A 26,837-nucleotide genomic window follows, 5' to 3' on the forward strand; every position below is an offset into this window, starting at 1 on the left:
AGAAATGAATGTAACCCCGTTCCCAATTCCTTACTTAGGAGAGTAGTTGCAGACCAGGTAGACAGCATTCTCCCAGATTTGGCCCCATACGTCCATCCTTTTGCAGACGTTCACAGCACAGCCAACCTTATTTGTCGTTGCCCAGACCACCTGCAAATGGGCACAAGGGCACAAATGATGTCAACACTTGCCACACAAGATCAGTCCCCTAGCATTTTCACATCTGCCCACTTCTGGCAGACTTGTAACAAGAAGCAGCAAGTTCCAACAGAAGCCCCACCCTGTTTTCCTTACCTGTGTGTAGTGGGTGCACATCGGTCCTGAACATCTCTCTGGACACCAGGGATTACATTCGTGGGGATAGGGATAGGTATAATCTTTCACTTCATCGTACCAAGACTGGACATGGAAAGCTGGAGAGCGATACCTAAGGAAAACAAAGATATGTTCCAGGTGTGGTGGAAGAATCGGAGCAGATAAAAGGCAGTGCCTATTCCTGCAGCAAGGGATGCGGGTGGTGCTGTGGTCTAAACCACTAAGCCTCTTGGGCTTGCCGATCAAAAGGTCGGTGGTTTGAATCCCCGCGACGGGGTGAGCTCCTGTTGCTCGGTTCCTGCTCCTGCCAACCTAGCAGTTCGAAAGCATGTCAAAGTGCAAGTAGATAAATAGGTACCGCTCTGGTGGGAAGGTAAATGGCATTTCCGTGCACTGCTCTGGTTTCGGTGTTCTGTTGTGCCAGAAACGGCTTAGTCATGCTGGCCACATGACCCGGAAAAACTGTCCGCGGGCAAATGCCGGCTCCCTCAGCCTGTAAAGCGAGATGAGCGCCGCAACCCCAAAGTCATCCGCAACTGGACTTTACTGTCAGGGGTCCTTTACTTTTTATTCCTGCAGCACCTAGTTAAACTGTGGCACTCACTCCCACAGGAAGCAGTGGTGGCCTCCAACTTGGAAGGCTTTCAAATAGGAGATGACAAATTTGTGGAGAAGGCAATCAATGGTTACCAGTGTGGCGTAGTGGTTAAGAGCGGTAGACTCATAATCTGGGGAACCGGGTTCGCGTCCCCGCTCCTCCACATGCAGCTGCTGGGTGACCTTGGTCCAGTCACACTTCTCTGAAGTCTCTCAGCCCCACTCATCTCACAGAGTGTTTGTTGTGGGGGAGGAAGGGAAAGGAGAATGTTAGCTGCTTTGAGACTCCTTCGGGTAGTGATAAAGTGGGATATCAAATCCAAACTCTTCTTCTTCTTCTCTGCCTCCACAGTCTGAGGCACTCATGCTTCTGAATACTAGATGCTGCATGTTGCATGAGTGCTCTTGTGCTCAGGTCCTGCTTGCTGGTTTCCCACAGGCATCTGGGTGGCAACCGTTAGAATAGGATGCTAGACAAGATGGGCCATTGGCCTGGTCCTACAGGCTCTTCTTGTGTTCTTAATTGGGCAGAGAATGCCATTGCCTCTCTTGAGTATATGGCAGAGTACCTTTCTCACACAGCCAAGAATCCACAACAGAAGAAAAGCCCAGCTGGATCCGACCAGGGCCAGTCTAGCCTAGCCTCCTGTTTCCCATCTTGCAAGAGATGCACCAGGAATTTCTCCACAAGGTTTTTTTATATGCCTCTTTGCTGGGAAAAGAAGTGGAGATGAGCCCTGGACTGACTCCAGAATGGTATAAGTGTGGGCAGGTTGGGACTGGTGACTTTTAGCAACGGAGCAGAATGGAATTTTCCCCCTTAAAAATGGGATTCAAAGTGAGTTGCATTATAAAGTTCTGAGCATGAAATCTCCCACGCTGTTTCTTTTTAGAAGCCCTCTCATTCTCTGGGGACATTAATGAAGAGAAAGCAAAATCTCTTCAGAAACTCAGGGACTCTCTTTTCACCAGGCTGCAGGTGTAGCAAAATAAATAACAACTTCACCATTAGGCTGTGTGGGAAGTGGAAGATATAAACCCTGAATTGAAAGTAGGGAGTGGAGCTCAGCCCACTCTCCAGTTGGCAGCCAGTTCTTCAAATTAGGAGCTGGCAAAAACATTCGGCTGCATCAACAAGCATGATTTCTTACCCTGCCCAGCACAGTGTTAGGATGAAGCCTTCAACTGGGATTATGGAAAGTACACTCCCTCTTAGTCCACGTTATGTGCTCACAATCAGGGAATGAACCCAAAGTGCCTAGCAGGCTACAGAGCCTAGCAGGACATGGGTTGACACTAAGGATTAAGGAGCTTAGCCATTTGGACATCGTGTTCTGTCACCAAATATGGATTTCTGTAGGTTACAGAAGATTCTGCCCTGGCTTCTGTCTTGCTACTGACTTTCTGCTTCTTCTTGGACCATTTCCCTGCCTGCATCATATCACCAACACTCTTCCTAATGGAGAAAATTCATGTAGCACAGAGTAATTTTAAAAAAACAAAAACCCAAACATATAGGAAATGTGTGTGCCAACAATAGCTCTGCAATCCTGGAGTATGAATGGTCCAGGCATTTAAACCAGGATACATATCAGAGACATTTAAATGCTGCTCCCTGTTGCATGGTTGAGCCACTGCCACAGACCAGGAGGGGGGCATCTAAAAGCTGCACATTGGCAGTGGGAAACTAAACAAGTTTCCATTGATGAGTGAAGCTCAACACATGCAGAGGCTCTATTGATAGGAAGAGTGTGTGGAGAGAAGACCTGTATTTAGAATAAACCTTCCTATGGCATTTCCCCCTGCCTAAAGGTAAAGGTAAAGGTAAAGGGACCCCTGACCATTAGGTCCAGTCGTGGCCGAATCTGGGGTTGCAGCGCTCATTTCACTTTATTGGCCGAGGGAGCCGGCGTACAGCTTCTGGGTCATGTGGCCAGCATGACCAAGCTGCTTCTGGCGAACCAGAGCGGCACACAGAAACGCTGTTTACCTTCCTGCTGGAGGGGTACCTATTTATCTACTTGCACTTTGACGTGCTTTCGAACTGCCTACACACTTGTAAATTTGCCATATGGGTGTGGTCTAAAGGCTTCTATACTACAACCACTTAACTACGTACCAGTAAATCACATTGAATTCAATGGGGCTTGCTCATGAGTAGATATGTGTAGAACTGTGCCTCGCTTGGCTTGGTAGCCATCTTAGATTCATTCATTATCTGTGTTCATAGTTAAATTCTTATCCCACCCTTTCTCCCAAAGGAGCTCAGGGCAGCAAGCACAGACACCATAAGACAATTAACACATCTTACCTGCCCCAGTGAACAGCCAGATTTTGACCAATAGACCTAAGGAGGGTGGCAGGCCCATGATCCCAAATGCATTCATGGGCCCAGGACTCGGCCGATCTCTCCAGCTCATCGTCCCATCTCTATGTGGAAGAAAGACAGAAAGGCATTAGAGGAGGCAAAATGAAGATGGCGGCATTTTCCAACCAAGCCTCAGAATTAAACCCAAAGAAGCAAGACATTGAGTGTGTCTCAATAAGGAATGTTGCAGAGCATCCTTGCATTCCAGGAAAAGAAGTGCTTATACCGTGATGTTATTTCCATATTGGGCATCCTGTCCAGTTTGTGGGGAAAGGTTGCTTTAACTGTTTAGAGGTCATGCAGGAAGACTAGCACTTGCAGCCTGAACACCAGAAAGATTGGGAAAGAACTGGAACCAGTGAAGGCTGGTCCTTTGGGGTGAATGGGGCACTGACCCACCAGCCTCAGTCCACCCTCAGTTTGCACCCACCTGCCCAGCCGTCTTACTTAACAACCAGTCCAGAGGTGGGACTGCCTGTTAGCTTCCCCCTCCTCCGTCTCAGCACTGCTCCTTGTAGAACTCAGCAGGAAAGAGGGTGGGACAAAACTGGAATCAGTTGGCTCTGCCAGTCACTGGCTCTGATCCTGCCCATCATTGGCTCTTTGTGAAGGTGACTTACAGAAATGCATTGCATTAAGGAGGAATTGCTGGCCCAAAATAAATAAATGCATCCCAGAATTTCTTTTTCTTTTTTAATGGAAATAAATTGTAATTGCGGAGAAATGATGAAATAGCTATGGGCATCATGTGGTGACTACAATGGAAATTATGGGAAGGTTGGTGCCTCCCCCCCCCCAGGGGAACTGACTTTTATGATAACACGGGGATGATGAGGAAACCAGCACACTGCTAAAGCTCCCATCATCCCTGACTGCTGGCCATGCTGGCTGGGAGTCCTACAACAACCAGAGCATCACAGGCTCCCCAATCCTGTGCTATAAGCATCATCATCATCATCATCATCATCATCATCATCATCACGCTTGTGCTAGAGTGCTAATTGGGACATAGCACTGAGTTCGGCTTTACTGGGACTGTTTTCTTCTTTAAAAGAAAAGAGGTGTTTCACAGGCATATAAAATTGGCAGTGCAGCATCGAATCATTGGTTCAACATAAATGTAAACCAAGCCCATGCCAAGACAAGGTAAAAGTACCTGGCTTTCTGGCAACCCTGCGTTGTGTTTGGGTCATTTAAGTACATCCCATGCTTAGATCGTGTGACTTTTCTGAGCCAAAGCATGATGAGGAGTTGGGGAGGGGGATTTGTTAAACTCAAGCCAAGAACACATGTTGTTGCAACGCGCTTCAAATCAGCACCAGCTCTAGTTGGAAGCATTTGCTATGGGCGTGCAGAAAATAAAATCATTTGCGATTGCTAATCCCCTCTCCGGAGCAGCTCCTGGACTGGAAAAAAAAGCACCAAGGACTCACTGGCTTGTGTGCTGTTTGCACTGAAACACAAAGGACTTCAAAGCTCCGTTTGTATTCCAGAGGTGAACGCTGATGATTTCCAAGTCCTATTAGGTAAATATGACTCGATGAAAGGCGGATTATGAGCCAGCCCCAGGAGAGTCGTTTAGAGTTGGCCTTTCTGCTTGGTCTGTGAGACTCTTTTATAGGCTTCATGGCCCCCAGGAAAAAAGGGGGGGCAGGGAACACATGAGACAAGCACACTGAGCGAAAGCAAACCATGAAGCTGTAACCATGCTGGATGAGTAAATAGACATTAGCCTGAAGTGTCTTCTGCTGCTGCTGCTGCTGCTGCAACACTGAGCTGCAAGGAACCCAAAAGCCAAGGAAAATACGTCTCAGCTGTGTGTTTACTTTCAGAGAAGCATCAGGGCCATTTCTGCCCTCATAAGCATTGGAACCGCCTGCTGTCTGCCCAGCCGTAACTGAAGCTGTGATTCTAAATAGATTTGCAGCTGGAGACTGCACACGACGGGGACACCATGTCTTTCGTGCACCTGGCCACCAAATTATGGAGAGCAAGAGATCACACCCAATTTAACATCCTGAGGATCTTAGCTTTCATTGCAAAGATGATAAGTGTGTGTGTGTGTGTGTGTGTGTGTGTGTGTGTGTGTGTGTAAGACTCTAGCAGAGCCATGCCAAGTGCCTGAAAGGTAATCCAGGGATGGGTAACATGTGGTCCTCCAGATGTTTTTGGACCATGTTGCCCATCAGGTTCCATGAAACACTTGAATTGCTTTTGCCACAATAAATCGTGCCCACTCGCCCATCAGCTGACATTGTTTGATGTGTGGGAAGACAGTGTATTTATTAATCCTGTATCAGCCACAGCACCTGCTTGCAGCAGGGAACAGGATCCTGCAGCCCAGATGGCAGGATTTAATCTCAGAAGTTAAAGCCCTTTGCTTTAAGTGGAGAGATGGATGAAGTGTGGAGACTGCCTTGAAGCGCTTGGCTGCAGAGATCTAGAGCTTAAAAGGGAACAGATGAGAGTTTCTCTCCCTCTCCTTTTCAGATTGAAGCACAAGGAGTTTTGACAAGTGGGCAACCCCACTCATCTCTCAAATTTAGCCCACAAAGCAGATCTTTTGGAGGATCTGAGCCATGGAGCAAAAAAAAGTTTTCCCACTGCTGCACACCGGCCTTTTTGTTGTAGCATCACAGAATTTGGCTTCCTAATTAGGGTAGTCCTTTACACATCAACCCCACCCCCCAAAAAGATAAAACCCATTACTTTAAAAAAAATGAAGAAGGTGCCAAATACATAATATTGGCATACACTAATTTATACATTTAGATGCAAACGAAATAAATCCCTGAATTCCTATTTTATTTTTCATTTTTATATGCTTTTATGTTGCTGTTTTGCTGGTTTTAGGTTGTACTTTTGTTTTAATGATATTGTTTCTTTGTTTCACATTGTATGCCACTTATTAAAAAAAGATTAAGTGGCTTATAAGTGCTTTAAAATAAATTAAATGAATTAGTTATTTAAATACATACAGGAAACTTTGCAACATAGCAAGGAAGACTGCGGCCAGTGTGCCTGCTCTTGTCGGCTCTTGGCAAGGTGCTGCAAATTATCGGTGGGCAACATCAAGACCCACCTGCTCTCCCCTCTTAAGTGTTGTTTACCTTAAACCTCCGTACTTTGCCAAACCTTTATTAGGCATTACAAATATAGGCCATCATAAAACATCCATATATAAAATCTTAAAATATATACCTTAAACCAGGCATGGAGCAGACAGGACAATCAAACAGAGGAGTCTCCTCCTGCCAACAGAGGACACCTTCAAAGAGAGAACTGCTCTCTATAAAGTAGGGCACATGGACACTTATTCACATTCTGACTCATTAGTCTGTGGAAAACTGGACCTATGTCAAATGCATTCCAAAGCCTTAGGATTTCCACATAAATGTGTTAAGGGGTGTGTGTCTGTCTGTCTGTGTGTAATAGAATTTCTTGGAAAGGATTTATACATTCCTCTTTCACTGACAAAACCTGGATGACAAATAGTAAAAGACTTGGAAAGCTGCTGGGCTAAAAATATTTGTTTTCCTGTTTTCGCCACATCTAATTTTTAAGGTGCTATTTTTGAAGAAAATAACAGTGCTTTCTTTTCTCCCCGGAAGGTGAGAAACTCACCTCAGGCTCTTATGGAGGAAACATGGGAAATGGTGACCGTGCCACCTAAATAGCCTCTGGGATGGAGAGGAGGGTGAGTGAGGAGCAATGCACCTTGGGTGTATATAGCCTTAGATGTGTATCAAAGGGCTATGGCTCAGTGGTAGAGCACCTGCTTTGCATGTGGAAGGTCCCCGGTTCAATCCCCAGCATCTCCAGGCAGGGCTGGGAAAGACTCCAGCATGAAACTCTAGACAGCGTCTGCCAGTCAGTACAGATGATACTGAACTTGATGGGCCAATGGTCTGGCCCCTATAAAGCAGCTTTCTATGTTCTATGCATCATCACTTTCAATAACGGACATTCAAACAAGCCGGCTGAGATACATTCCATTCTTCCAGAATATGTCATTTCTGAATCAGGGACACCCATCTTGATGGGCCCTGGTTGAGCAGGAATTTGAACAGAGGCCTCCTTATCTGAAGTCCAGCACTCTGCACCCTGCACACTGGCCCTCTGTGTTATTCAGGGACCCTCTGGGGAGGGGATTGGGCTCAACAGGTCCATATTCACAGCCCATCTAGCTTTACTTTCTCCTCCAGAATTCATTGGGAGGCATCATACCAAGCGTAGACCCACCCTCCTCATCAGCATAGCTCCACCCTGAGTTTCACAGCTTGGCCAGGCGAGGCCATGACAGAGCCCTGGCAAAAGAGCCTTCTTTTTTTCTAGCAACAGAGGTTGAGCGAATAACCAAACTATGCAGAGGGTAGCCCTGGGTTGACCTGACCTACTAACAGTTCCTTTCCAGATGCAATGACTCAAGAAGCTGCAATCTGAGCTGAATTTGCTTCAGGAAACCACTTGAAGGAGAAACTCCTTGTTACTGGAATTTGTTAACAGGCATATGGCCTAAATGAGACCAAAAATAGGTTAGTCTCCAAGGCCAGGCTGAAGAATGGAGATACAGTCAATACAGAGATGGCACCCAAAATGTGATGCTTCCCTCCCATACTTTCAAGGTGTCCGTTATGAAGCTGGGCCACAGCTTGAGGGCCACACTCCCTTCTGAGCAACCTTCTGGCAACCACATGCTATAGATGGCCAGGACCAGAGACAAAAGTGGACAGAGCAACACATAAAAATGTTACTTCTCTTCAGTGGGCCAGTTTCTCCACATTCACACATCACTCTCTTATCTTCCATGCTTTTTCCTTTCTTTTCTAAGAACACAGGAAGTCTTCATTTAATATATACGAATTTTGTATGCACTTTCTTGCCCCAAATACCCACTTTTCAGTGCATTCCAATGCATCACCTCTGACATATGTAAAATACATATTTGGGGGGGGGGTTGTAGTTTTTGTGCATCACACCAGCTTTGCAAAATCTGGTGAAGGGCATATTTCAGCTGCACCTGTCCCCTGCAAAAGGTGGTCCAAACGAATTCCTCCCTAACCCTATGTTACATATTGGAAATGTTTTTTCTGGGTCTGGTTTTAACATCTGCCTTTCTTGTTAACATTCTGCCAACAACCAGCTATTGATTGTTTCTAATTATGGAAACACTTTGGGTACCAGAAAGTCGTATAACTAGATCTAGGAAAAGGAAAAGGAAAAGGTTTCACATGCCATGCTCCACATAGTTCATTTCTTCCTGTTGAGTGTGGCTTGGGAGATAAGTGATTAAAGCCCCCTCATGGGTGAATTTCCTTGTTCAGTTAAATTACTGGTGACCTTTCATTCCCCACTCTTTTATATAGCAAAATAAGAATGATTGTTAATCCCTCAGCCACACTCAACAAGAAGCAATACAAGTTTCATTTAACATCTGAAAGCCCTTTTGCTGAATAACACTGGGCGGCTGAATACTCTGAACAGTACTTACCTGTGAGTCTCAGCATTATAAAAGAAAATTGGCCACAGAAAAGGGCAACACTAGATAATATAGCACTATATTAAATTATACATGGAGGCATCATTTTTATTTCACCTCCAGCTGCTTGTGGAAAAGCAATTCCTTAGCAGTGCTAAAGAGCGAAGTTATAGGAATCAACCATGGTGTGTTTATTCACCCTCAGTAGTGGCAGCCAGTGATGTAGAGCAAAGATGGGAAAATACACCTCAACATGACAGCAGGAAGCTTTTACTACACATTACAAAGGGAATATCGATGCAGGCTTACCAGTTTTGGTGGCTGTCACCCAAGCAGGCAAGCCTACATTAAGTCTCCCTTGTAATGTGTAATAAAACCTTCCTGTGCCCTGCTTCCATGTAATTGAGTATTACCGTATCTTTGGTCATCCTAATGTAACGACTGGGATCTTGAAGTCTGTGTATCACCAAAGCTGCAGCTAAGGAAAATACATGGTCTTTACTTAGAAGCTGTACAAGAAGAAGGCTTCTGTTTGTGGTGCATATTTCCTAAAAATTCATGTCCAGAACTTGGGAAAGTAAGCACAAATGGCACACAAAGGAGCAGGAGTGGAAGGGAAATTCTGAGGCAGAGCTAAGCCTCACTTATCGTTTTGAACTCACCATGTATTCCATGTTGGATGCTGAAGGGTAGACTTGACCTCTCAGTTTATTGTGAAGCATTAGAATCTCTTCTCTGTCCGATCGAGAAATGGCTCTCTTGGTCCTTGAGTGGGGCTGCTCCTCCTGGTATTTACTGAGGATGCTTTCCAACTCTGTAGCATTGGGCAAGAAAAAGCAATGGATTCCATGGACTAGGAAGAGTAGCCCAAATGGTACAGCAGTCCAAGTCAGAGTGGGACTTCTGGCCATGTTCTGCTCTGTGGATTTGGGATGAGAGAAGAAACACTCCTCAAAGGGATGTCTTCTGGTCTGTGCAACAGATCTAGAAAGTAAAGAGGGAAGTGAAGAAAGTTTAGTTATTCTCAGCCTGACACTGGGCAAGCTCTTGGGCTTCTAGGCTTCTCTGTCTGGCCTTCATGTCACTACCCAAGCCACACCCTCTTCCTAGCCACACCCCTCACCATCCCTATTTCACACACCCTTTTATGTTTCTGGCTAGCTGAAACATGCCCTTGAACTCCAATGTTTCTTGCTCACTTGGATGGAGGTTGTGAGAGTGTGAAGAAATTAAGACTACTGTCCTGGAGAAAAGGTAAAATTCACATCCACTGCTCTATCCACTTTTGGCTCTGACCCTGCCCACCCACCATTGGCATGTCTACCTCAGAAGGGAATGTGGTTTGAAATAGTTTCCTTACCCTAATGAATAATTAGTCGTAATGAAGGAAAAATGTAACAGATAAAAGTATGTTATATAATGCAGCAGGAAAGGGTGGGGGTGGAAAGAGCAAGGAGGAAGGGTGGGAAATCAAGTTATAACAATTATTTTAAATTTGTATTAAATTAGAAGTTAAATTGTTAACATCTTTGAAACTCAATACAAAATAATTGGAAAAAAGAAAAGAAAGTTCCTCTACCCCAACTTATAAAATGGGGTCCTTCACGCTGTCATGTTTTTCTCCATTAAATGAAACAGAAAGCTTACATTTTTCTGTTGTTGTTGTTGTTGTTGTTGTTGCAATAAGATTTAGCTGCCCATTGTGACATTAGCTGCATGGAATGGGGGCCTCAACAGAGCAGGTCATTCATGTTTTGGGGGGTAATGGCAGAATTCCCATTCGACATGAGAGGAATCCATTACTTGGTTCATTCCCACATCAGTGCCTCTCCTCTCAGACAGGGCTGACCCAAGACATTTTGATGTCTGAGGTGAAAGAGTAGATGGCACCTTCCCATGACATATTCAGGAGCCAACTGTGCTAGCAACGGGCTCTAACTTCCAGACAGATGACAGCATCCTTTACTGTAACTGAGGGCAGCAAGCTAGTTTAGGTGAAAGGCAGGCTGCATGGTGCACAAACTCTGTCCTCTGAGATTTTACTACCCCTTGCACCAAGCATCTGCTACCAGAGGTGGATGCTTCACTCTGCCTAACAGTAGGGCCAGCATTCTCTTAAACCAGCTGTTCTCAACCAGATGTTCTCAACCTGTGGGCCCCCAGATGTTGTTGGACTACAACTCCCATCAACCCTGAGCTCTGGCCTTGCTGGCTAGGGTTGATGGGAGTTGTAGTTCAACAACATCTGGGGGCCCACAGGTTGAGAAAGGCTGTCCTAGACATTGGTAGTATTGTCTACATTGACTGGCAGTGAGTCTTGGGGTTTCAGATAGGGATCACTCCCAGTCCTACCTGGAGATGCCAGGGATTGAACCTGGAACCTTCTGCCTGTAAAGTAGATGCCCTTACAATCTATACCCTGTATAAGCTCTTCAATAGCCCCAATCCCTGTTGATTTTCCAGGCCAGCCCAGACAGGAGAAGTGGTCCTGCCAAGTATTATCATGGAAGCAGAATCCCATCTTAATGGAAAAGGACAGCAGACATCCCCAAAGAGCCAGGTTGGAGAGGTCAGCCATGAGCTATGAGCTGTTTCTGCCTGGCAGAAAAACAGACTCAGAACCCTCTGCCAGCTCCCAAAATCTGTCACCAGCAATATCAGAGCAAATGAAAGATCCATTTTGCAAAGGAAGCACCAGGATTTTCTCTAATTTACTATATTACTTATATGTCACTTTGCTGGGGAAAGACAAGGGTGCTGGACTGGCTCTAGAATGGTATCAGTGAGGTCTGGGGATGGAGTTGGGCAAAAAAAATATTTAGCTGCAATGATGTAAGATGAGCCCTGATGGATCTGAGATGTTGAACAATTTTAATAGTGACTTAGAGAGCACAGGAAACATAGGCATCTGCCTTACTTTTGAACCTGGAACAGTCTGCATGCAAAGCAACTTCTCTACCACTGAACTGCAGTCAACACTGCATACAAAGACCTTGTGACATTCCTTCTTCAGGCAGCTGGAATGGAAAGAGCTGGCCGTTGGAAAGCAAGCCAGATGCCTACACTAAGGGCTCATCCAGACTTCCTTTTGTGCCAGGTTTCTCAGCACCAGTCCGGGCTTTAATGCTCCATGTCTGAGTGGTTTTTCTTTTTTCTTTCTTTTTGTCCCAGTGAATTCCCCAGAAAACCTGTGCTTTACTGCTGAATCAGAGCAATCAGGTTTTCTGTGCATTGCCGTTTGCTCTGATTCAGCGATAAAATGTGGGTTTCCCCAGGGAAAGTGCCAGGACACAAAAGGATGTCTGGATGTGCCCTAAGTCAGTGGTAACATTGATGGAGAATGGCTTTGATGCAACAAGTACACGTGTCCAGTGGTCTCGCACAGTCAGATTCCCTCATAGTGAGATGCTACCCATACATTTCACACATGAACAAACACTTTTCAGCTAAGCTTTTTTACCCAAAGCCATAAAGCCATCTTGGACAGATGTACTTTCCCTGCTAAAATTTCCAACTTTCCAGGCTCCTGATAAAATATTTTCATTGCCACGCCTGATGTTTAAGCACGCATGTTTATTCGGCTATGCTTTGATTACATGGTTCTTTTTGTTTGTTTATGCACTATGTTCTTATAACACACTATATGATATATTGTGAAATATATCATCATATACATATATCATATAATCATATATGTACATATAATCATATATAATAACTGAAGTTGGGATGAATGGAACTGTCAATTTCAGTTTCTCTTTGTTTCTCACTCTTCCGGCCTTAAATTCAGTTCACATTCCCACAGCAATCTGCATTTTTAAAAACCAACAACCTAGGGGCTGCCACTCCTGCTTGCTCTGCCTGCCAACCCCAAAAACCTGTTTGCGCTCCCTCTGCACCTGACCAACCCTCCCTTTACAACCTCACTTACCCCCTCACCTCTCCCCACACAGCTCACCCCAAACCCCACCCCCATTAAAAGAAGATGGGAGGCACTCCAGACAGTTACTTGCTAAACCACTGTGTCAAGCACCTCCTTCCCTTCATTAAACTTGTTTCACAGAGTGGGGGGAGCACTTCCCAGCCTCTCCATGACCACATGAACTGCAAAGTGTGACTTTTGTGTATATAAGGAGAAAAACCATCGTGGAAATTTGTCAGCATTGTAGTGTGATTCTCCCCCAACCCCCAATATGTTTGTATGCATTTTCCCCCAAACGGAAGCATTTTTTTTTTTTTTAGAATCATAGATTATTATTTTAGTTGGAAGGGACCCTGAGGATCATCTAGTCCAACCCCCTGCAATGCAGGAAGATGCAACTGTCCCATATGGGGATCAAACCTGCAACCTTGGTGTTATCAGCACCATGCTCTAACCAACTGAGCTGGCCTCTGGTTTTCACAAACCTATGCATTTTACACACATTTTCCCCAAATATGTGCATTTTTGTACACATTGTCTGGTGGGAGAACCACGCTGCAAAACCTATAGAAGTGCAACATTCCAAGTATTGTGTCTGTCATAAAAATGCAAAGAAAACCAAATTCCTCTCAGTCCCTAAACACATTAAACATTAAAACATTTAAGACACATTAAACATTAAAATCCAAGCATCTGGAGGCTGACACTTCTGTATAGTTGAGGGAAACTTTAGCAAGAAACTTTTTTTTTTAAAGCAATTCTAGCTGAAGAAAGAGAGGGAGGGAGGGAGAGGGAGATTGAGATTTTCTTCCCCTGCAGAGGAAATCTCTTTGAAACAAGCTCCCTTTAGAGGGGGGGCCCTGCCTTCTAAGCTCTGTGCATCTAAAGCATCTTCTCCACCATTCATTCTCTCCCCATCCGACAGTCACTGATCGACCTAAGGCAGCCACCCCCTCTCCTTTCTCAAACTATGTGCCTCTTAGCTTCCTGGCCAATGAGTTCACTTTTTTTCAGGGCAAATATTGCCTTAACCTCATTCTCTTTCCAGCATTATTTGGTCCTGTCCTCGTCACCCAACTGACACACACACACACCCTCCTGCAAAACCCCACTCCAGCAAGAGGCTGGCTTGCTGTGGCTAACCTCAAGCTGTTACTTTTGTAGACAGTCTGACCCACTTCAGGGGAACAATTCCTACTTTCAGAGGCTTCTCCGAGGGGGTTATAAATAGATGCTCTTCTGTAAAGCGTCCACAATGTGGCCTTTTAGCCTGGCCCATTGCTCAAGGCGGACAGCTTTTTAGGTAGGGAAGCAGACGGTTACCATAAGCCGCGTCGTCGTCCCCCCGTCCCCCCCGCTGCCCCATCAGACCTCGCAGGCCGTCTTTCCCAAACAGCGCCAGGCCTTTGCTCGCTTGCTCTCTCTGCAGTAAAGTTACAGAGGAAGCAATGTGCCAATCTGATGTAATGTTTGTTGGCACTCTCTCTCTCTCTCACACACACACACACACACACACAGAGACACACAAGGGGCAGCAAACTAGCTGCTTTATGTAGGCACACTGAGGATGGGGAGCCTGCAGGATCGGACACCTCAGCCAATTTTCTTTAAATCCTTCCAGCAGCTAGACCTTACCATGTTAACAGACAGGGTATTGTCCTTGCAATCATCCACACGATACATTTGAAGCACATTTAAAACCACTTTAAACAGTCATGGCTTCCCCCACCCATCAAAAATTATAGGTTTATTAAGGGTGCTGAGAGCTGTTAGGAGACTCCTATTCCCATCCCAGAGCTGCAGTTTCCAGATTAACAATCAATCTTTCTTCACAGGGAACTGCAGCTCTGGGAAGAGAATAGGGAAGCTCTGAACAGCAAACTGCGGTTCCCATAATTATTTGGGGGAAGTCATGACTGTTTAAAGTACAGTGGTACCTCAGGTTACGTACTTAATTCGTTCCGGAGGTCCGTACTTAACCTGAAATTGTTCTTAACCTGAAGCACCACTTCAGGTAATGAGGCCTCCTGCTGCTGCCGCGCTGCCAGAGCACGATTTCTGTTCTCATCCTGAAGCAAAGTTCTTAACCTGAGGTACTATTTCTGGGTTAGCAGAGTCTGCAACCTGAAGTGTATGTAACCTGAAGCATATGTAACCCGAGGTACCACTGTAGATCCTTATTTGTATAAATATATGGTGTGAATGTGACCACTGCCTCTTTGTTCCCAGAGGTATTATTCATCTCTGAATGGAAAATACCAGATAATAATGGATCGTACGAGCAACACCTGACTCAATGGAGGCCACCAATTTAGTTTCCCACAATGATCTGGAACAGCGCTGATTTAAAAGGAAATTGTGGGGGATTTAAAGGGCAGCAGCCCAGCATGCATCTGTGAACCTGCTGGAACCAGGTAAGCCTGGCGGAGGCCCAACAATATAGGAGAGTGACCGCCCAAAACCACTTTGCCAAGCACGGCTTCAAAGCTTGAGCTTGCTCCAAGTGATGTGGTTCACCCTTTCGGGAGAGTGTGAACCCATCTAGAACAGGTAGAGAGCAACCTCCCAGTTTAGATAAACCATCCATCTAGTGGAGGGAATGCCTCTGTGGTAGAGCAACTAGTTTGCTTGCAGTTAGGACTGGGAATGTTCCCCATTTGAAACCCTGGATAGCTGCTGTCAGTCAGTGCACACAATGCTGACAGCTTCCTGTGTTCCTTTACACCCACCAAAAATCCTTTCCTGCCATCTATCAGATTTAGGAACCCACTGCAGTTAATTTTGGGGGACAGGTGTCAAAGTCCAGTGGCCGAGCACACATTTTGCATTATTGAGGTTGCAGGAGATGCCTAATCTGGTCAGACTATTTGCCCATCCAGTTCAGTATTGTCTGCTCTGCCAGCAGCTCTCCGGGGTCTTAGAAAGAATTCTACCCTATCACCTGGCTAAATTATCCCCTTCAAATTGTAGATTCCAGGGGTTGAAGCTGTGGCTTTCGGCATTCAAAGCTGGTGCTCTGCTATTGAGCTTTGTTTCTCCCACCCCCTCAAAAATGGTTTCCAGTTCACTTATAACAAAAGCAGCAAGCTTGCAGCCCTGCAGATGTTCATGGTCTCCAACAACATCTGGAGGGCTGTAGGTCCCCGAGTTAAGAACTCTCAACAGAGCTGCTGGGAACCATCTCACTGTCTAAGACCTAGGATAGCGGTTTTAGAGTGAGCAGCTCTCCACGTGATGACAACCACCACGTGGACCAATTTAAAGCAGCCTCCAGATGGCAACCATCATGTGTCAGAACCAGCTCTCAGAGGGATTATGAAAAGAATACACTGAGACAATCCTCTCTCCGCCTGAGAGTGCTGAGTGACTTGCAGTGTCCTGCGTGAGTAATTTACAAGATGCAGAAAGTGCTTCTCTAAAAGGAGGAGCCGGTTCAAGACTGATAAAAATCTGTGGAAGAAGAGAAGTAAACACTGGCCAAAGAGACTGGCCAAAATGTCCACAAGTTCTCTTTCCCCTCTCAAGTCATCCAGTATCCTGTCACTGACAGTGGCCAGAACCAGGAATTTCAGCAATGACATGATTTAAAATGAAATTATGAAATTATGCGCCAAGCAAGCATTGACTCATCGGCCAGTCTCACATTCCTTGACATTCTCCAGAATCCAAAGGCTCAGAGGATCAACCTAAGGTTGTGTAATGGAATCTGGTTCAAGAAGAAAGATCCCAAACTTCCTCTGCTGAGCCTAGATCAGGCATAGGCAAACTCGGCCCTCCAGATGTTTTGGGACTACAACTCCCATCATCCCTAGCTAACAGGACCAGTGGTCAGGGATGATGGGAGTTGTAGTCCCAAAACATCTGGAAGGCCGAGTTTGCCTATGCCTGGCCTAGATCCTGCTTCTGAGCAATTCTCTCTAATTAGCTCTAACTTCAGCCTCCTGGCCAGCTTTTAACTCCCCAAAAGAGCAGTAGCATGAACAAAATCAATATCCCTCTGCTCCAGCTCTATTGTTCAGAGGCTGTATCAGTCTGAACACCTGTTGCCAGAGACAGCAACAGCAAGAGAGTGGCTATTGCATTCATGCTCTGCTAGGGGTTTCCCAAAGACATCTAATTGGCCACAGTGGAAAGCAAGATGCTGGGCTGGATAGGCCAGCAGGGCACCTTTTATATTGCTTGCTGGATCAGACCACAACCTTCTCTCAAGTCCAGCACTCCGCCTCCAGAAAGGAATAGGGAGACCAGAGTTTGAATCCTTCTCACTCCATGACCTGTGTTGGTCCCTATCTCTTAGGCTAACCTTCCTCACAAGCTTATTGCAGGTGTGTGTGTGTGTGTGTGGAGTAGGCACAGCCTTAAATGTTGTTTGGCCTCTCTTTTGCAGAAGACTTCAATTTGACAGTCCTGAGCTTTCTTGAAACTACAGTTCTGAATTTTGTACCCCTTTGAATTTTGCAATGCAGTTTCCACTCTTTTTTAAAGAATGCATGTTTTATAGTTCAAATGCATTTCAAGCAAGTGTTTTATGGGGGAAATGCACTGGAAAACATTGGAAAATGTGCATTTGAAGGAAATGCGTACAAATAGTGTGTCCAATTTAAATGCAATCTTTTCATGCATTCTTTCAAAGAAATCTGCACAATGAATTGACCAAATCTGGATAACTAGAGGACTGGCACCTAAGACTCGAAAAGTGGAAATTTGCCCTAAAACCTGCTCCGACCATAACGCTGTGAAAATGGAGATGAAACTAACACCTGCCAGTTCCTTCAGATGGAGGATGAATGACACCTTGTTTAGAGATCAATAAGTTACCAAGAAGGCCAAAAAAACCTTGAGAGACTATTTTGAGATAAATATGAACACTACTATTGAAAAAAGAGTAATCTGGGACGCAAGTAAAGCAGTTATGAGGGGGTTTCTTATTCAACAGAATGCAATAAAGAAGAGAACTCAAAATGAGAAAAAAGATAAAATTTTGGAAAAAATAAAAGAGGCTGAGAAGAAACTGAGAGCAAAACCAAAGTCACAAGAGATTCTGAGAGAAATAAAATTATACCAAGTTCAATATATGAAGATGATGAATCAGGAAATAGAATGGAAAATTAAACAGATGAGACAAAGGACATTTGAATCGGCCAATAAATGTGGAAAACTGTTAGCCGGGCAAATGAAAAAAAGACAAAAACTCAACACCATCACCAACTTGGAAGTGGAAGGAAAGAACATCCAGAATCCAGTGGAAATTAGAAAATGCTTCCAGAGGTATTTTAAACAGTTATATTCACAAGGGCCACAGAAAGAGTTTGATTTAGACCAATTTTAAAAAATAAATGGACTTCAAAAAATCTCTCAAGAAAATAAGTTAATCTTGAATTACAAAATAACAGAACAGGAGGTGGAAGGTGCCATTCAGAACATGCAGTTGGGCAAATCTCCAGGGCCAGATGGTTTAACCTCAAAATATTATAGATCCTTGAAGGACTGGATGATACAACCACTAAAGGAGGTTTGTAATGAAATTTTGGAGGGAGAAAAAGCGCCAGAGTCGTGGAAAGAAGCTTATATTACACTAATACCAAAAAATGAGTCTGAAAAGACGCAACTCAAGAATTACTGCCCCATATCCCTGCTTAATATGGATTACAAAATTTTTGCAGACATTTTGGCTAAAAGACTGAAAAAAGTCTTAGTAGAGGAGATACATAAGGACCAAGCTGGCTTTCTCCCGGGCAGACATTTGTCTGACAACACGAGAAATATAATTAATATTTTAGAGAAGTTGCAAGTGAATATTAACACTAAAGCTGTTTTAATTTTTGTAGATGCGGAGAAAGCCTTTGACAATATTTCTTGGAGTTTCATGAAGAAAAATCTTCAGGGGATGGGGGTTGGTCAAGGGTTTGAAAATGGTATAAGTGCAATCTATTCAGAACAAAAGGCTAAACTAATAGTTAACAACGTGGTAACAGAGGAATTTAAGATACAAAAAGGGACACGACAAGGCTGTCCAATTTCCCCATTGCTTTTTATTTCGGTCCTGGAGGTTTTGCTAAACATGATCAGAAGGGACCGTTTGATCAAAGGTATATAGTACAAATTGAAAGCTTTTGCAGATGACTTAGTATTGACGTTACAGGAGCCAGAATTTAGTACTAAAAGAGTATTAGAATTGATTCAGGAATTTGGTCATGTGGCAGGATTCAAGTTGAACAAGTTAAAAACTAAGGTACTTGAGAAAAATTTAACACCGATTGAGAAAGAGAGGTTTCAGAAGGAGACAGGTTTAACATTGGTTAAGAAAGTAAAATACCTGGGGGTTAATATGACCGCTAAGAACTTAAACCTATTTAAAGACAATTATGAGAAATGTTGGTCAGAAGTGAAAAATGACTTAGAGATATGGTCAAATTTGAAGCTTTCCTTGTTAGGTCGAATTGCTGTTATAAAGATGAATGTATTGCCAAGAATGTTATTTCTGTTTCAATCATTGCAAATTTTGGACAAAATGGATTGTTTCAAGAAGTGGCAGAGAGACATTTCTAGATTTGTCTGGCAGGGCAAGAAGCCCAGAATAAAATTTAAAATATTAACTGATGCAAAGGACAGAGGTGGATTTGCCCTGCCAGACCTTAAACTTTACTATGAATCAGCAGCATTTTGCTGGCTGAAAGAATGGCTGTTTCTTGAGAACACAGACATTTTGGATTTAGAAGGTTTTAATAATGTTTTTGGATGGCATGCATATTTGTGGTATGACAAGGTTAAAGCACATAAAGCATTCAAAAACCATATTGTCAGAAGAGCATTGTTTAATGTTTGGACAAGATATAAAGACTTACTTGAAAACAAAACCCCAAGGTGGCTATCACCAATGGAGGCGAAGGCTCAGAAAAAACTTAATATGGAGGCTAAATGGCCAAAATATTGGGAAATTTTGGAACAAGAAGGAGACAAATTGAAATTGCAGAGTTTTGAGAAATTAAAAGATAAAGTGCGAGACTGGCTACATTACTATCAGATAATGGAGGCATATAACTTGGATAAGAAAATTGGCTTCCAGGTGGAAAAATCAAAATTAGAAACAGAACTGTTAGAACCTAAAACTAAGATTTTGTCAAAGATGTATAACTTGCTGTTGAAATGGAATACTCAGGATGAAACGGTCAAATCTGCTATGATTAAATGGGCACAAGATGTTGGACATAACATTATGTTTGCTGACTGGGAACAGTTGTGGACCACAGGTATGAAATTTACGGCATGTAATGCCCTAAGAGAGAATATTATGAAAATGATATACAGGTGGTACATGACACCAGTCAAGCTTGCAAAAATCTATCATTTGCCCGATAATAAATGTTGGAAATGTAAAGAAACTGAAGGTACATTCTTTCACCTTTGGTGGACGTGCCCAAGGATTAAGGCTTTCTGGGAGATGATATATAATGAATTGAAAAAGGTATTTAAATATACCTTCTTGAAGAAACCAGTGGGCATAGTCGGCCAATTGGTGCCAAAGAAAGATAGAACTTTTTTTATGTATGCCACAACAGCAGCAAGAATACTCATTGCAAAGTATTGGAAAACACAAGATCTACCCACCCTGGAAGAATGGCAGATGAAGGTGATGGACTATATGGAACTGGCGGAAATGACTGGCAGAATCTGAGACCAGGGAGAAGAGTCAGTGGAAGAAGATTGGAAGAAATTTAAAGACTATCTACAGAAATATTGTAAAATTAATGAATGTTAGAATGATGTTGGATAGAAACTAAGTGGTCTTTAGCTGTAATGCTATAAGAGAATATGAGAAAATGGTTATTAATAGGTAAAAACTTAATGTTATAATACTTTAAAATTGAAGATTACGATGATTGAAGAGGGGAGGGATTTGCTGAATTAACAATTTGAATTGGGATACAGAAAAGGGAGGCGTGAGGAGGTCCAGGAAATAAGCAAATGAAAATATGTGATAGAAAGACTGAATTGTTTTTACCTATTTTTATTTTGTATTTTTCTTTTTTCTCTTTTTCTTTTGTATTTTTTTGAAAATCTCAATAAATATTTTTTTAAAAAAAAACAAAGAAATCTGCACAAAACCGGATTGAAGAGATCAAGGTAGGACACCAGGAGAAATGAATGGGGTGATCTTAGGCTGACCCATCCACCCCTGCTTGGTGGACCCTATGAATGCTGCCCAGAACAACCTGGAGGAAGAGCGTCATAAACCTAGCCAATGCTATCCAGCACTGCATGGGCGACACTCCACTTGCCCAGTGGGATTTCCTGTTCCTCTTCTCTTCATGCACACAAACCCACACCCAAAAAAATCTGCTTCAAAGGGTTCTCCAACCATCTGGAGGAAATTTTTAGGGTGTATCACCAGTGGGACTGTGGGGGAGAAGAGAGATGGGGGGGGATCCCATTGCGCCAGTGGAAGTCTGCCATGCAAGCCGAAAGGGAACACTGGATGCAGCCCCATATAAATATGTTCAGAGAGAAAAGTCCTGCTGTGTCACACACAGTCCAGATGTGGGGACAGGCAAACACTTTAATTACTCTCCCCTCCTTATCCCATCCTGACCTCGAAGGGAACTGTCTGCTCTTTATGCAGCTTAAGCTAACAGCCCTGTCTAGCGTTGGCCTCCAGCTGGGAGCTTGGCCGCTGCTCTTCTGTCTTGTGATAAAGGGGAGCAGAAGCAGAGTTCTCTCCCAGCTTATGATTTCCAAGGTGCCCCTGTGCAGGGAAGCAGAGGAATGACCCGCTATTCACTTTGGAAGACTCGAGATCATTAAGCCACAGCAGGATCCCCCCCCCTCTCTCTCAATCAATCAATCAATTATGTAGCACAATGGCTAAGCTGCTCATCCCCCATCCCTGAATCTAAGCCATGCCTTTCACTGCCGCATTGGGTCAGGTGCCTGGTGGGTCAGGAAGAGGTTCCCCATTCCTTGCACTATAGTGGGGGGGGGGTAAGGGAGAAGCCTGATAGACCAGACTTCTCATCAGGTGGTGGGTCCATGGACACCACATTCCTCCAAGATTTGCTGTGCTTCCTTTCTTGGAGAAATTCATTCCCAAGGGATACCTCCTTCCAAGATGCCCAACAGCTTGGATGCCTATAAAGGAGGATCAGGCCAATTCATGGAGGATAAGGCTATCAGTGGCTGGGTTCTGCCACCACTATTGGAGGCAGTACGGCTCTGAATACCAGTCACTGGGAATCACATGCAGGGAGAACACTGATGCCACTCATGATCTGCCAGTTGGCCGTTATGAGAATAGGATGCTGGACTCAGTGGGCTATTGGCCTGCCCCGCAGGGCTCTTCTTACATTTCTAAGGAGTCTGCATTGGTCTGTCTTGCTCAGTAATGTCCTCACTGACTGACAATGGTGCAACCTGTATTTGCCAATATGTGGTTGAATCCCACCTAAGAATAATGACAGCCTGGCAGCATCAGTGGGGTTGTGGTCCAGGGTTTCTGCAGCAGGGTCCCTGAATCCAGCATCCAGTCAGCATGAAACGGGAGCCTTTTGAGCCAAAGCTAAGTATTTAGGAACACTGAGAACAGAAGGTGCTTCCATTTCAAAAGAATGGTGTGCAGCTTCTGTTCCAAACAAGGGAACTTCGTGGAAAACGTGTAACTCCAGGAGAAGATGTTGGATTGCTCCAAGTCATTTGCCCATGTATGCGTACAGAAAATAGTAGCTGAACGGCAACACATGGAGGTTCTGCACTGATTGTTGCAAAGCACCCCTAATTATTAATATTGTATAATGATAATATTGTTGTAGAATCTTAGAAAGCTGCATAATCTTGGAAGGGTGTGAGGGGACTTGACGGTGACTGTCACGAAGGTATCCTGTGCTTCTGAATTGGCCACTGCACTCCTGGGAACCACGCTTAAATTGGAAACAAAAGCAAAGCAGGAGCAGCTTTTGCTGTTGTTGCTGGCACCCAATTGTCTCAGGAGACAACGAAGTGCAAGAAAGCAAAAGTAGCAGAGTCAGCAAAGAACGATGGCCCCAAAGGCTAAATACAAAGGTTCTTCCCCTGGGATAAAAGAGCGACATACAAACCAGCTGAGATAGCAAGCAGGGGATCACCAGAAGGATCTTAATAATTGGGCAGGGTATGCCTGGCAGAGGCCCTTTCTCTGGTATACCTGGGCTCCCAATAATTTAGGGCTTTCTATACCACCACCAACCCCTCAAGTCAAGCTCTCGTGGGCTCACAGCATTTGAGATTCCTTCCAAAAAGAAAATTGCCCAAACAAAACTGTGTTTGTGTTGGAAGTTTTTGGTATGCGCCTGAAGTTCTTTTGAAAGGATCTTGCTGCCATCTAGGCAGCTGAATAAACTTTGCTTTTGTTTTAAGCAAGAGGGTGGGAGTGGGGAGGAGGGAGGAGGAAACTGTAAGAGCATGGCCTCCTTTTCAATCCGCCGGGCTTAGGCTACGGATGCCGCGTCAACATCTGGGATGGATCAGAAAGCCATGAGTCGGCAGAAAAAATGCCTCCTGGTGCAGACCCAGGAGAAGCCTCATGTGGAAAAAGAATCTGGAGGGATGGAACAAAAGGGAAACCTTTGGTATGATCAGTTGAAGTGATATTTGATCTGGGAACAAAAGCAGAATCACCCCACACCCCTGGCTTGAGGCAGGGTTGGCCAATAAAAGAAGCCCCTGTTCTGTCACACTTCTTGCACAGAGTCCCATCAGCTATGATTCCCAAGAGCAAACTGCCTTCTTAGAAAATAAGGCATGGTGGATCTGTGCATGAGCACAGCATTCAGCAGGTGAAACTATCAGATGGATGCTTGGCCAAGTGCTCAGAGCATTGCTTTGTGTTTTTGCAAAGAGATTTCAATCTATGCTGTACATGGAACCCTGAGAACTGGGATTTGGAGAAAGGACTATAGCTCAGTGGTAGAGCACTTGCTTTGCATGCAGAAGGTCCCAGGTTTAACCATCAGTGGCCTCTCCAGGTAGGGTCAGGAGAGACTCCCGTCTGAAACCTGGGAGAGCCACTGCCAGTCAGTGTAGACAGTACTGAGCTAGGCGGACCAGTCACCTAACTTGGTATAAGGCAGCTCCTTGTGTCCCTGTGTCTGTATTTTATTGGGGTGGGAATGTAGATGTTTTGCCTGCTCTTTGAGGAGAGGGTTTCTCTGCATTGTCAGTTTGTCTTCTGTGAAATGGGTACATTGACAGATTCTGAAATGTGCCCCCAATCTCCCTCCAGAAAGTTCGGGGACCCCTGTCTTCATATTACAGATCTGTTTAAAAACTTGATAGGTATTTGAACTGTGCAGCTCAATAAACAGATAATGGTTAATTCTCAACCGGGAGATGGGATTAATCCTTCCAGCAGCCACAGCAGCCCATGCTGAACTCGCATTCTCAACACAGAGATTTGTCCCATCTTGAAATCAGACCATAGGATCTAATAATCCCTTTTAAAATTATAGCCCACTTAGCTTATAGGCCATAGAAACCTATTCATTCTACCCCAGCCCAAATAGTCAGCCCTTCTGATTCTTAAGAGTACATAGCAACCCACTGAAGAGCTGACTAGTTAAGGATATTGTTTTTTTCCTTTTTGCATTTAGCAATTCTTACACCATTAACCAAAATGAACAATATGTTCTCTAGTTGTTCTTCAGCATCAGCTATGTTCCCGCAAAAATATATTTTAACCAACAATAGCTGCAATCCTGTACATGTTGTTCCAGGAGTAAGCAAGCCCCACCAAACAGAGTAGGATTTAGGCTTGCGTAAACATGCATAGCCCTGGATTAGTACAGAGCAGTCCTATGCATGTCTACTCAGAAGTACCGTATAATGGAACTTACTCTCAGGTAAGTATTTACAGGATAGCAGCCTAAGTGGTGTGAATCTGCTGAAGACTGCCATCCGCCATGGGTTCCTAATAGAAAGAGCATGATGGAAAATGAGGAGTTTCAGAAGGGCTGAATAGATGGGAGCAAGCCTGTTAGGATGTGCCAGCTTTAGAATGAATGATGTTGCTTTAATATAACTTGTAAGCAGCTTGCTACTTCACACAAGTAGCAGCTTGTTTAAGGTGCAGACCCTGTTGGACTTTACCCTTCATCAGCCCCAGCCCAGAAGATTCATAGCTCAGTGGAAAAGCCTGTGCCTTGCATGCAGAAGGTCTCAGGTTCCATCCCCCAATGGCATCTCCAGGTAGGGCTGGGAGAGTCCACCTGCCTGAAACCCTGGAGAGCTGCTGCCAGTCCGTGTAGACACTATTGAGTTAGATGGACCAACGATCTGACTCAGTGCAAGACTATGTTGTATGATCCTATCATAAAGAGAGCTGGAATCCAACAACATCTGTGCAGCCACAGGTTCCCCCCCATTCCTGATTCAAAAAACAACAACTCATCCCGCATCTAGACAGGTAAATACATTATTGCTGAGAACCAGTGTGGTGTATTAGGACCCAGGAGATCTAAGTTCAAATCCTCAGTCATCTAGGAATATTGGTCCAGTCACTGTTTCTCTGCCTAACCTACCTCAGAGGGGTGTTGTGAGGAAGAAATGGGAGAGGGGAAGAACTATGTCCACTATCTTAACTCCTGGGAGGAAAGATGGGGTTTAAATGTCAGAATAAATAAATAAAACTATCCAATATTTTCTGACAATTATTCAGATTACTACATCTTGGGTCTATTGGCACTCAAGTCAGCAGTTTTTAATGAGCTAATGTGGGAGGAAGAGAAAGTAGGTTGTATGCCATGCTGGCCCTACTCAGAGTAGACCCATTGAAGTTAATGGGCATGACTAATTTTAGGTGCATTGATTGCAGCAAGTCTACAATCAAGCACAATGTAAATTCTTTAGTCATCTTCACTGAAGCATTTACTAGCAGGCAACGCATGGAACAAAGGTTATCCATGCATAAGATGAGGAGAGGTGAAGATTGCACCAGATGCTCTGCTGTGTTCCATAAAACATTGAGCAAAAATGATCTGGTTCAGGAGACAGACATACCAAGGACTCAGCCCTTGTGAGGGAGCAAGTATATAGCCTAGCAGACACAATGTTGGCTTTTGGACTGGGTTAAAGTTGTAAGTGGACAAATATGAGCCTGTCAGCCACACTCTTTCAGTTTGCATAGAGCTGGCATGGATGGATGTGGACGTATGTGAGTTTCATTTAATAAATAAACTCAGACACCTTTTCATTAAAAATAAAAAATACACACAGCTATAAAACAAAGTGGATATACAACTTAATATCAGCTCCATCTAATAATAATAATTGCTCTTGTTTGCCACTTTCTTTTTTAAAAATAATTCTCAAAGGGATGTATCTAGAGCCAGTATGGTGCAGTGGTTAGAGCATTTGACTTAGACCTGGGAGACCAGGGTTCAAATCTCCACTTAGTCATGAAGCTGAACCTCACAGGGTTGTTGTGGGGATTAAGTGAGGAGGGGAAGAACCATGTATACCACCTTGAGCTCCTTGGAAGGAAAGGTGGGACATAAATGCAATTTTTAAAAAACCAAGTCCTCTTTGGAGTAGACCCATTGAAATTAATGGACCCAAGTTATTGGTTTCCATTCATTTCAATAGGCCTAGCTCTAACTTAAGTTGGATGCAATCCAAAGAGCAGGCTGAAAATGCAAGCAAATAAAAGCATTACACACAAAAAAGAAGACACAAAAATAAAAGCACAGAGCAAAAATGGACAAAACTACCCCATCCCTCTGAGAAAGCAGATGTGGGGAAAGAGTCCGGATTCACTGGCTATAAATCTCCAGAGCCCCTGAGACTGATCTCTAAGGATCAGGCTTAGAATTCTCACTACACCCTCTGGATTCTCTAGGGGCAAGAACACCGATTGTAAAAAAATTAAAATGCTTTTTTTTTTTAAGGAAGAAAATCGGCACTCACCTTTGCAAAATATAAAGGAGGAGGGGGAAAGAGACCCTCTTTGTTATATTTACTCCTCTGGAACCTGCGGGTGGCGAAGTCTCTTATTTCAAGTATTAGGAGAGGCGGGCAGACGAGAAGCGGGAAGAAGAGTGTGTACTCCGTCTCTCTCCCAGAACCTCAGAGCAACTGTGGCAGAGCAGTGTCTGGTCTCTTGCTTTATACCATCCTGTCTTTCCTCCTCCTCC

General features: G+C 44.2%; 1 protein-coding gene across 1 annotated transcript in view; it reads right to left on the reverse strand.

Moving 5' to 3' along the window:
• CRISPLD2 (cysteine rich secretory protein LCCL domain containing 2) overlaps positions 1 to 26,797 on the reverse strand; it is a 47,347-nt gene extending 20,550 nt beyond the window's left edge. Inside the window, exons 1-5 of the mRNA XM_082232949.1 lie at positions 26,611 to 26,797; positions 9,422 to 9,743; positions 3,224 to 3,342; positions 295 to 427; positions 35 to 150 (exon numbers count right to left, since the gene is read on the reverse strand). Of these exons, the coding sequence (XP_082089075.1) occupies positions 35 to 150; positions 295 to 427; positions 3,224 to 3,342; positions 9,422 to 9,670 (617 nt within the window). The 5' untranslated portion in view covers positions 9,671 to 9,743; positions 26,611 to 26,797. The remainder of the gene's footprint in view (positions 1 to 34; positions 151 to 294; positions 428 to 3,223; positions 3,343 to 9,421; positions 9,744 to 26,610) is intronic.
• Between the last annotated feature and the right edge of the window lie 40 nt (positions 26,798 to 26,837).

The sequence above is a fragment of the Podarcis vaucheri genome (assembly GCF_965113315.1).
Source record: "Podarcis vaucheri genome assembly, chromosome: 7".
NCBI lineage: Eukaryota > Metazoa > Chordata > Lepidosauria > Squamata > Lacertidae > Podarcis > Podarcis vaucheri.